Raw genomic sequence first — 11,710 nt, 5'->3', positions numbered from 1 at the left:
CACCCAACCCATCCCATCTACCTCCGACCCCTCTACCTCCGACCCCTTACCACACGGCTGTCACCCTGAGGAAGGAGGGCCCTCCGCCGGATGGACCCCTCAGAGTACCCGCTGCTCTTAGCTCTTACGTAGCCGCCCACCCCCTTCCCGCCCACCACCACCGCCAAGCTCCGAGTCTCGGCCTCCTGTCCTCCAAACCCGCACCACCACCCCGCCCCACTGCTGCACCCCCTCCCTCCTCCCCCACCCCCCCTCCTCTTCACTCCCACCTGGCGCCACCACACAGAACTTGGACCTGGCCAGGTGCTCCGAGTAGCTCCCGGAGATCTAACGATGTGGGTTGGGGGGAGGTGGTGGGTTGGGGAGAGGTGGGTTGGGGTGACAGCTAGACGAGCCAGGAGGGCGAGCTTGTCCAGGAGAACGAGAAGGGTGCTCTTCTAGAGGAGAGGCGTCCCAGTGATTCGTATTGGGCCTTACCTTGAAGCAGATGAGCTCAGGAATGCCCCCAAGTGCTCGCGTCAAGGCCAAGGCCTGCCCCTGGCCCTGGATTGCGAACCCCCTCCGGACCACTCCCCCCAAACAGCTCAAACAGCTCAATGAGCCACCTGTCAGGGGAGTCGTAGTTGCATGTACGACATTCCTCAACCCGGCTTCCCCTCCCACTACCCTACACAGCGGCCTCCCGGGGTCCCTCCGCACTGGGGGTATAGCAGGGGTATAGCAGGGCGGTAGCTGGGATGTAGCAGGAGGCGGAGCGGGGATTATGTTGCCCTCAGTCAAGGAAACAGCAGCCTAGCTTCCACCGTCGTGGAAGGGGGTCCCGGACGCACCTGCCAGCCCTCCCCGATGAATATGCGGTACCGGGTGCCCCAGTCGTGCTTGTGGGCCAGCCTGGAAGTACACAAGGGGGAGAGGGGGAGGGGGAAAGACGAACCACAAACGAGTGAAGCTGCTGCCAGGGCAAGAGTGTACCAGACGTAGAACTGACCGAAAGGCGTCCGAAAGGGGGAGGGGGAGGGAGGGGGAGGGGGAGGGAGGGGGAGGGGGAGGGCTGCTCGTACCTCCCGGTTACGTTGCTTCAAGGGCTCCCCCTCCCCTTTCCCATGCTCCCTCCGTACCATCGCACGCATCAGTCCCACACGCGGACAAATCCAACAGACATACAGACGCACTCCCAGACAAGCGCACCTCACTCCCTCATTCCCTCCCCGCGCCCATCCCACCGCCACACACCCTAACCCCCACATAGCGCCCGCACTGCCGTACACTCACTTTGCCAGTCGCTGCCGTACTCCCCTGCTGTACCAGTGCGCCCTCCATGGCCCCATATCCCCCCGCAGGTACAGCAGTATATCTCGCTCCAGGGGGGGAGCACCCAGCAGGGGGGAGCTCTGGAAGTGGTCGGGGTGCTTCAGGGAGGGGATGATCAGGTCCTGATAGGGGGTGAGGGGGGGATGCATGTGAGCAGCATAAGGTCAACCTGCTTAGGGGACCCGAGGGGATGTGTGTTTTCAGGGTTTTTTGCGGGGGTACGGGTTTTTGCGGGTGGGTGTGGGTAAGCAAAAGGAGAGCAAATCAGCTACAAGCGGTGGCCAAGACATGAAGCTAAGTCACTTGACTCTATTTTTATAGAGCACCGACGATTCGGATTTTTTTGGATTTTTGAATTAATAGTATAAATATAAGAAGGTCGTGTCCCTCTGCCGAAGCTTCAGCGGTCATCCGGACATTCAAGGTAAAGGCGGTGTGTGTGTGTGTGGCCGTCTCAAGGCAGAGCTAGCTGCTGCTTCTTAGAAAGGCATCTGGAGGGACAACAGACACGTAGGACAACGAGTGAACTGGGTAAGGTGGTTTTGGAGTACGAATAACGCAGGCAGTACGGAATGTGAGGTGTCGTACCTTGCCGGGTGTGTAGCATGGGTGGCCTTCTATGATGGTACGCCAGTCACCGTCAAAGTACGGCGGCCAGGACTCCAGAGGCGAGGTGTAGTTGTCGTACCCCCAAGCCGTACCGCTCACGTGAGCCTCGTCCATGCGGCCCCAGTGGGACAAAATTATCGATGTGTTGTACACCTCTGCCGTACAGTACGGCAAAGTACAGGGCAGCAAGAAAGGATACGCAGCAGCAGCGCGGGTTGTTCACGAGCGAGTGAAAGGGAAGGGGAGCGGAAGAGATCGGCATGGAAGTGTTGAAGAACGCTCGAGACGGGATGCGTGTGGGTTTTGTTCCCGTCCGCCACCCCCTGCCTCACACGCCCCTACCCTCCTCCTGCTCCACTCCCGCCCCACCCGACCCGACCGCACCCCTTGGATGGTTCGTTCCCTTCGTAAGCGCAGTCCGGGTCGTGTCGCAAGCCTTACGGTTTCATACGGTTTTTTCCCTACTCCGCTCCGCCCTCACCGCCCCCTGCACCCCCTGCACCACTCGCCTGTGGGCATCCAGCACGCCCCCTCGTCATTCAGCATCATCCAGATGTGGTCCCTGCCGCCCCTCCGGTCCCAGTACGGGTAGTGCTGCTGGATCCAGCGCTTAGCTGACAGATACATGCTGGCGCCCTGGTGGGCCCGGGAGTGGGCTGGGGAGGTGGGGGGTGGGCAGGTGGGGAGGGTGGGAGGGGAGGTGGGGGGGGGAGGGCAGGTGGGGAGGGGAGGTGGGGGAGAGGATTGTGAAGTAGTAGGGGAGGGGAGGTGGGGAGGGGAGGTGAGGGGTGGGCAGGTGGGGAGGGTGGGAGGGGAGGTGGGGGGGGGAGGGCAGGTGGGGAGGGGAGGTGGGGGAGAGGATTGTGAAGTAGTAGGGGAGGGGAGGTGGGGAGGGGAGGTGAGGGGTGGGCAGGTGGGGAGGGTGGGAGGGGAGGTGGGGGGGGGAGGGCAGGTGGGGAGGGGAGGTGGGGGAGAGGATTGTGAAGTAGTAGGGGAGGGGAGGTGGGGAGGGGAGGTGAGGAGGAATGTACAAACAAACATGTAAGGAGGGTGGCGGGAAGGGCCGGCGGTGGTGGGAAGTGAGGGGCGAGCGGAGGCCCCACCCACCCGGTAGGAACCACAAACCACACCGGCACAGGGGGGTTTGAGTCGTAGTCGGTGGAATAATGTGATAAAATAGGAATCGGTGCGGTAATTGATGTGTTTTTACCAAAAGGGGAGGCATTACGAAAAGCCATTATCAACGTATTGTAGCCTTCGCATGAGTTTGGGATCCAGGGAGGTACGGCAGTACGGCGGTACGACCGTTGTATGAAACCAGCTTCCCTCCCGCCTTGCATCTTCCTCCCTCCCCTGGTAGGACCCCTCCCTCCCTCCCTCCCCTCCCCCCACATCTTACTTCTACACACCACAGAGCCTCATAAAGACCACCACATCACCCCCACCCCCGGCCCCGCACCCACCCGCCGGCATCCCGAACCACGGGTGGTCCGCCCAGCCCAGCACCGGCCACAAGTAACACGTCAACTGTACGGGAACAAAGAAGAAATCCGCCTCCTCGGGGTCGAACGTCCTGAAGCAGGGTATGAGTTCAGGGATTTGGGGGGTGAGGGTGACGAAGGGGGGTCAGGCGAGCCACTCACGACTGAAGCAGGTACAAGAGGAGGGAGTGGCGATGGGGGTAGTAGGGGGTAGGGGTGGGGTAGAGGGAGGGGAAGGAGGGAGGAAAATCCACACAGTCCTGCATGTGATTGCATTTGTAGATTATGCACGGCAGCAAAGAAGCTACTTCGGAAAGCCGCCTAGCCCCGAGGACTCCCCCCCGTCCTCGGCCCCTCTCCCTAACCAAACTCAGGAGGGGGGGGAGGTCATCCTCGATGGATCTGGCCCACGATTTCCTTTGCTTTCCTTCCCTCCCTCTTTTCGCTCCCCCTTTTCCTTCCCTCCCTTCTCCACGCACGACCCCAAACACCAGCATACACACGCAGGCTGGTTAGTCGCGGCACACATGCACATATATACATACAGACCATCAAAAAACGCAAAAAACCGAACTTAAAATAGTTACCTGTGTTGGCTAATGGTGAGCATCTCAATCCAGTAGCTCTCGAGGGTGTACACAAAGTTGTTGTAGAAGGTGTCATTGCCGGCCCCGAACAGCCGGTACACACACGAGGTGCTGCGAGTGGGTGAGTGGGCGGACGAGGGATCTCAGCGGTCCAGTGAGCAGGTGGCGGGGGGGCACCCCAGTAATGATGATGATGATGATGATGATAGGCAGGCGACTACCAGGTAGGTTTTGTACGAGGTATGTTAGTGTGGATTCCGTGTTCCACTGTGCGTTAAGGGGCTGCGGTGGTTAGGGTTGGACTGGCGGTTTCGTGGCGGCTGGGGGGGGCGCGGGGGGGGGGGAGGGGGCTGGGGGGGGGAGGTGGAGGTGTACCCCGAGAGCCGAGGGGGGTGGGGGTTACGACCGGTCGCTCCCGGAGTGTGTGTGTGTGTGTGTGTGTGTACGGAATACGGCGAAAATGTAGGTGGGTAGAAGGAGATGAAACGCCGACACACCCACTCTCACTCACCGAGCAAGGCGGTACTGAATCATCTTGGTATTGAATATGGGATCTGTGTCGTACACGTAGATCAGTGGCCGGCGACGAGTCGGGACCGGCGGCGGATCCTGCAGCAGCAGCAGCAGCGGGGGGGGGGAAGGCGAACCACACACGAGTGAAGCTGCTGCAAGAGGGGGGGCCGGCGGCGGCGGCAGCCGTACTTCTGTTGGTGGTGTTTCGTCATTCCTGCTATGGGGTGGCCATTCATGGTGGCTGTTAAGTGGTGGTAGTGATGGTTCGGTGGTGGTGGTGGTGGTGGTGGTCATCAGACGGCGGTAGTTCAATGTGCGCGAAAGGGGAGGTAGCGCCGTGCGGGGGAAGATGTGCGGAAGCCAGGAAGCATCCCTTCAGTCTCGCTGTGTGCAATCAGTCCTAGCTAGCCGCCCACCACCTATTCGCTCTTCGCCACTACTGCGCCTCCTCGGCGTATTTCTACGTGCTCTTGACATCTATGATACAACTTGCATTCCAGCAGCCCCGCCCGTCATGCACAGCTTCCTTGGAGAGTCCGAAACATGTCGCTGGTGACACTTTTAGTCGCGGGGGCTCGCTAAGGTATGACGCCATCCCCATGTACCGCCATGTTGGGCATTTCCCCCTCCCCATATTGAGCGGCCCCGAAGATCATTACACACACATACGCGCGCGCGCGGTACTCTGTGGTTTTGAGGCGCTGGCGGATGTTCCCTCTCTAACGTACGTACACATACACATGCACACATACACATGCATGTATACGGACCTGAGCCGCGGGTGGGTTCACCACAATTCCTTGCAGGTAGGACTTGCTGCCGCCCTCGTGGTCGCCTGGACCCAAGGGTGAGGAGGGGGATGGTGAGGAGGGGGATGGCGAGGAGGGGGAGGCAAGAGAGCGCGAAAGGGACATGTATGGACCTAGGGGTGCGGGAGGGAGAGCCAGACAGAGGTGGGAACTGTGTTCCTTGCAAGCCCCCTGCCACGTTAAAAAGTGGCACCCACCCCCCTAACCTCCCCTACTCCCCCACACCTTTCGTCACCTCCTTGGCGGAGGCTCGTAGTCGGGAGCAGTCCATGCCGTACCAGCCCTCATGGCACTTACAAAACCCTAACTTGCACTCGCCGTGTCCGGAGCACTGGGGGGGGGGTAAGGGGCCGTGGCGCCGGGGGTGTTGGAGACGAGACGTGGTGGTGGGGACCCGCGGGCGGCCCGCGAAGAGCCGGGACAATGGAAGCCAAACAGGATGGGGCCAAGGTGGGGAAAGACGAACCGCGAACGAGTGAAAGGCAGGAAGTGCTGCCAAGGAAAGAAGGGGGGAAAGGGGGGGAGGGGAAACCCTTTGCGGTGCAAAGGGTAAAGAAGCAAATGTCGATCATCCAGTAGCACACGAGGGGGCGGGCTGGGGTGGGGTGGCGGAGTGGCGGGAGGGACACTGAAGATGGCAGACTAAGAGCGAAGGGGGGAGCAAGCCTGCATCATACACCGAAATCCACGGCATCCACCGTCCCCGGCATCACCGCAACAAAAGGGGAAGAGCGATGCCGGGGAAACGAAGGAGGGGACAGCCCGGGGTATAGGGCCCATTAGAAACCCACCATGCGTCGACCAACCGGGACACTGCACCCCTAGCAGCAATCCCATCAGCTCCCTCCCCCCAACCTCTGCGCGCGTGTACACGTGACGACTTGCCGCCCACCCCCATGGCCTGACTCTTGCCCTTCCCCCCCCACCCCGTCCCCACCTGGTTGAAACAAAACGCCTCAGTGGGGGTGTCGCAAAAGTGGCCCTGAGAACCGTCCAGAAGGCACCCGCAGCTGCAACCAGTACCACAACACAGTATGAGCGTAGAGGGGGGGGGGAGGGAAAGGGAAGAGGGAAATTACAACAATTGCAATATTGAGAAAAACAGCTGTCGCGGGGTGTAGAATTGGGGTGGGTGGGAGGAGGGGGAGGAAGGGAAACATGGTTAGGGAAGCAGAGCCCCGTGAGGGTACTGACGGGCGAACCACAAGGCGGGGGCCCCCGGTCAGCGGTGTGCAGACAGACAAGTGGGTGGTATGGTATACAAGTGGGTGGTATACAAGTGGGTGGTATACAAGTGGGTGGTATACAAGTGGGTGGTATACAAGTGGGTGGTATACAAGTGGGTGGTATACAAGTGGGTGGCAGACGGGAAGACCACCGTGTGGGTGTGTGAGCCAGCTGCGGCGGTTAAGGACACAGCGGGGGGTGGTGGTGGTGGTGGCGGGGATATGGTCGTCCCTTCCCCTTCCCCTTTCCCCTCCTCCTTCCCTCGCCTCCTCCCTCCTTCCCTCCCTCCCTCCCTCCCTCCGCAATGTTAATCCTTATTGGATGCCGGTGGTCATTTCCTTGCCGAGTCTTCCAGGCCGTATCAGGGAGACAGGGGGTGTTTCGCGCTAACCTCGGACGCCGGCAGCTCATCATTTCTGAGTTTCTCGCACACGGTCCCCCCCCCTTGCCCTGCCCCCTGCCCTCCGCCCCCTCACGCATCTCTCACTGGGTACGAGGGTTTTCCGAGTTACACCATCCGTCGGGTCCGAACAGGTCGTCGGGCTCCAGACGGCCCCAGTCCAACCTCTTGCCGGTGGCGGGGTCCTGAGGGCGGTGGGGGACACGGCCATGACCGCGGGGTCCTGTGCTTTTAAATGATCTGGGTAGCAAATGAGAAGAAAACGGCGAGGGTCGTGTGTGTGTGTAGAAGTACGCGTGTGTATGTGTACGTATGTGTTGTATGTGTTAAGAGTGGAGGGGTAAGATGTGCAGGTGTCATGGAGACGATTGTCAGCGCAGTTAACGAGGGGGGAAGGGGCCGGCAAGAGACCATTCGGTACTGGTGAGGGGCTTTTATCGGGTTTGCGCACCCCTCGACCATGTAACACCTACATGTACCTACATACCTACATACACACATGCACACATACTGATACACGCCATGCACCACCTTGCGTTTGATGCAACCTGCGTCCTGGTGTGCCCCGTGTGGTACAGCACTGTGCTTCCAGCATAAAGGATTGTGTAGATACGTTTTACGAGCCGCGGGGGGAGAGTTGGGAAAGGGACGGTGCGCGAGTAGCTTGTGTGTCTGTATGTCTGTATGCACGTATGTATATCGTGTCGGGTTCGGTTCTGGAAGGCACGCCTACCCTGCCGGGTTTGCACGAGTCGCCCATGGGTCGACCGGCCTGCAGCGGCGGGGTGCCCGGCGGGGCGTCGGGGGGTGCGAGGGTTCTGCCGTACTTGGTACCCGGGGGGCAGTAGCACATGGCCAGGTCCTCATCGCAGTAGCCTGGATGATGGAGACGCAGGGGGAGGGGAGGGAGGGCCGAGGGGAAAGACACACGGGATGAGGGGGCTCAGGGGGAAATAGTTAAGAGGAGGTAGTAGGAAGAAGGGACGGTGTGGGTACTGCTGGTTGGGACAAAGCTGGAGGTCCGGGGCTGCCGGCTATATCATACATATGCCTGTTTCCATATCGCACAGTATTGTTGCTCTGTTGCTCTGGACGACTCTGGACGGCTCAGGACTTCGTAACTCTGGGGAAAAGTGCAACATTTTGCGGTGAGTCCGCCGGTGGGTGAGTCCACCCCCAAAACCCATGGCCGCCTTTCCAGCTCCCCACGCCGCCTCAGCGTGCTTCAACTTCCACCCTTTCCCCCCCCCCTTTTCACTCCTGCAGCATTTCCTGATGCAACATTTATAACCTCTCCTGGACTACCCCCGTCTATCTTTGGTATTTTGAAGCGCTCCATTCGCCAGTGGCTGGTTCGTCTTTCCCCCCCCCTTCATTTACCCCCCCCCGAGTCCTCACCCGCACATCTAGATGCCGTCCAGCCCTCCTCCAGCCAGTTCAAATCCCGACCATCAGGACCGGAATGACTCTGTGTAGGTGTCCCGCGTGTGTGTGTATGTGTGTGAGGGGAAGGGGGGGAGAGGGGAGATCCGGATGCGAGGAAAACAATGGTGATATCGGGTTCAGATGGCGCCGGAAAAGAAGATAAAAGTAAAGACAAATAAGAGGCGGGACGTGCAGACGAGGGGCCAGCAGGGAAGGGAAGGGAAGGAAGTACCGGATACATATACCCCCGTATATATGGACCGCACGGGACGCCGCCGGGGTCATCTGGGCTGGCAGCTGTGAGGGGCTCTCATTCGATCCTGTCATGATGCCATCGTCAGATGCCGACTGACGTCCTACTAAAGTACCAAAACTGCCGAGCAGGGGTCCATAGTGAAGGAACGGAAGGGGAACGAGGCGGGCTGGGAGGGAGGGAGGTGGCGGGTGGGGAAGGGAGCGGGAAGCAGGGCGGGCGGGCGGGGGAGGGGGGGGTACCAGGACCCGACCGCACGAGGCGGGTTAAGAACATGGACATGGATACCGGACACCGCTCCGTGCTGTACCCTGATGTAATAGCACCAGATGAACCCTCCCCTCTGAACCAACCCCTCCAGCCGGGCTTCAGCCCCTGCTTCCTCCCTCTTGTCCACTGCCGTACTCACGATAGGTGTGGTGTTGTTTCCGTCCAAAGGCTGTTGGCGGTAGCGGTGGGTGCAAGGCCGGGGGTCTCGGAGGCCGCAATCGGGGCCCTTCCAGCCTGCACGTGGAGGGCAGGGAGTGGGGAGGGAGCGGGGAGGAAACCATAATGTGGCGACGCAAGAAGCAGCAAAGAGTTAAAAGCCGACAACGTCCTAAGCACAAAATTGTCCTAGTAAACTGTCCGTGTGTTTTGGGGGGGAGGATAAATGGGGTTGTCAAGGGCGAATTTGCACACTTAACTTACTCCCCAACCAACCAAGCAACCAACCAACCAACTGCGCCACATGTTCCTCTTACCCGCGGGACATAAGCAGACACCTAAGTCGTACTGGCAGCTACCCACTCCGTTGCAGGCGCCGTACTTGGTGGCGGGGCAGTCCTTATCGCCCCGGGGAGGTGGACGCCAGGGTATGGGACCCTGCACGGACATGAGGAACCGCAAGAAGCCAATGGACCTCGCTTTCACACACACCCTCCATCCACACACACACACGCACAGTCCCTTAACACACACCGCGGACCCCAGCCCCCCAGCCTCTACGATGCACCAACGCCCCTCCCCCCCACATCTTCTTACCCCACGGCTCCCCTTTCGGTCCAGTCCTGGTCGACAATCCTTTTATCCTTCTTACCCTCCCTCCCGCCCCCACCCTCCCTCCCTTCCCTCCCAAACCCGGGCAGTTGCCTCTTTGGGACGCCTGTTGCCCACCAAGCCCAGCCTATCCCCCCCCCCGCAGCCACCTGCCCGTTCACTCACCCACATTGTCCTAACCTAGTTCCACTCACATCTCAACCTCTCAACCCACTATGCAACTTCCCCTTTGGGATGTCCGGTCGGGACAACCCAAACCCCGGCACGCGCTCCCAAGGGAGTCCAACTACCGGTCCGTGCTGGGTGTGGTAAAGGTGATGCACCTTCCGTTCTTCCAGTCCCCCCCGGGGCTTCACCCCGGCCTCTGCTCCGGTGGGGTGCCACTCCTTTCCTTTCCCTCGGGTGACAGGTTCCGTCTCCGGTTACAGAAAGGGAGGAATCCACCACAGGACCAGAGAGGCCGGGAACCGGGGCCAGCAGGCAAAGAAGAGGCAGGAGCGGGCCCAAACAGGCTACATCCGTCCACCCACGAGAAGGCTATGAAACGGATACAAGGCCCGCCAGGGTACAAGGCTCTTGCGCTTGTGTCCCTTTAAGCCCCCTGTGGCCTTCAGATCCCTCCGGCCCCCCTTCTCTATGTTGGCCCCCTCTAAGACCCCCTAGGGAGCCAGGTCGCCCTCCCGCCCACCCGCACCTGGTTGTAGTACTCCTTGCACCACTCCCCCCGAGCAAGGGCGCACACCTTGCGCTTGCAGGGCTTGCCTCCACCTCCACCGGCGCCGCTGTCACACACTGAACAAAGCAAGAGGAGAAAAGGAGGAGGGAAAGAAGCGGGGGAGCGGGGCCGGGTGCAGGGCCGAGCTGTTATGAGCTTAAGACGGCTCCAAAGGGCTTTCATCCGCCTTCGCCCCGCTCCCTCTCTGCTACAAGGGGGCTCCTGTTGCGTTGATGACCACCACGGTGTCAGGTGGTCAACTTGCTTTTCTTGCTGCTGGTCGGTCTACGTGGCGCGCCCTCCCCTCCCTTCCTATGCGCCTTCAAACCCTCAACCATCCAAGCTCCAAACAGCAATGCCATGCATCGACACGTCTACCGCACGCCCAGCTCCTTCCCATCCACGCAGCACCTCGTACTTGACATGTCGGCAGCAGCAGGGTTTTATGCCTCCTGCATTAATGATCCGCCGTCCTCCCTCCCTCCCCCAGGATTACACCACAGCCGGGTAACGCCGGGGTTCTCGTTTTGCTTCTTTTCGCCAATCGTTACAGCGCGGTTTATTTGCGTCGGGTTTTATGCAAATCTCTGGTGCTTCTCGTTGCGTTCCGTACTTTATCCTTGCATGCTGCCGTACTATGCCGTACCTGATTTCAGGTGATCCACCATGATATGGTCATACAGTCCCCCCACGTGACCCGCCAACACGGTGCCGTTGCGGGCTATGCTGCTCCCCCCGGGGTTGTACATCTGGGGGGCATGGGAGGGGAGCGGCATGAGGGACGTAGACTTCTGCATGCACGTGTACAACTGTAAGCAATAGCTTCTTACCCCCATCACACGCCCCCCGCAAGGCCATCCCTTGTGATCTTTCCCTTTGTACAGTGGTGGGACCCCCGACACGCACACTACCTTTCGCTTTTCCCCTTTGATGACATCGTCCCAGGAGGGCAACGAGGGTTCTTCCCAGCCCCGCATGGCGGGGTGCTCAATCCTGTAAGTACGCGGCGTGGCCGAAGCAAGATGTAGACCGACAGAAGTGGTCCGTGCGCCCCTGGAAATGCTGCTGCCCGTGCTGATGCTGCTGGCGAAGCTGCCGGACGGAAGCTCGCTAGGCAAAAGGGAGGTGCTGCGCAGTAGCCAGGCCACAGGCCGCCATGATGGGGATATGAGCAGGAGGGAAAGTAGGAGCGGCAGGCGGGGGCTGGCCATCGAGCCCGGTGCCGCCCGGTGCAGGGTGTTGCAAGAAAGGGGCGCCTGCGCAAGGGTACACCGGGGGAAGTAAGAAGTGTGAAGTTATATTCATGCAGTACAGGGTGATCACTTCAAAGGATATGGAGTAA

At 60.2% G+C, this 11,710-nt stretch overlaps 1 protein-coding gene across 1 annotated transcript; it reads right to left on the bottom strand.

The window, feature by feature from the left end:
* Nucleotides 1-2,401: 2,401 nt before the first annotated feature.
* Nucleotides 2,402-11,624, bottom strand: elg5 (acetylglucosaminyltransferase; the record flags this gene model as incomplete). Its single annotated transcript, XM_002950281.1, has 17 exons — nt 11,199-11,624; nt 11,015-11,117; nt 10,348-10,445; nt 9,359-9,479; nt 9,025-9,119; nt 8,336-8,405; nt 7,671-7,813; nt 7,025-7,122; nt 6,505-6,708; nt 6,248-6,320; nt 5,536-5,641; nt 5,272-5,336; nt 4,500-4,597; nt 3,989-4,099; nt 3,384-3,493; nt 2,507-2,576; nt 2,402-2,429 (listed from the first exon to the last, which is right to left on the bottom strand). Coding segments are annotated over exons 1-17 (1,974 nt in total), but the record flags the coding sequence as incomplete, so codon positions are not given.
* Nucleotides 11,625-11,710: the final 86 nt, after the last annotated feature.

This window comes from Volvox carteri (assembly GCF_000143455.1).
Source record: "Volvox carteri f. nagariensis unplaced genomic scaffold VOLCAscaffold_18, whole genome shotgun sequence".
Classification (NCBI taxonomy): domain Eukaryota; kingdom Viridiplantae; phylum Chlorophyta; class Chlorophyceae; order Chlamydomonadales; family Volvocaceae; genus Volvox; species Volvox carteri.
The sequence above is the reverse complement of the archived record's forward strand: the minus strand, read 5'-3'. Positions and strand labels throughout refer to the sequence as shown.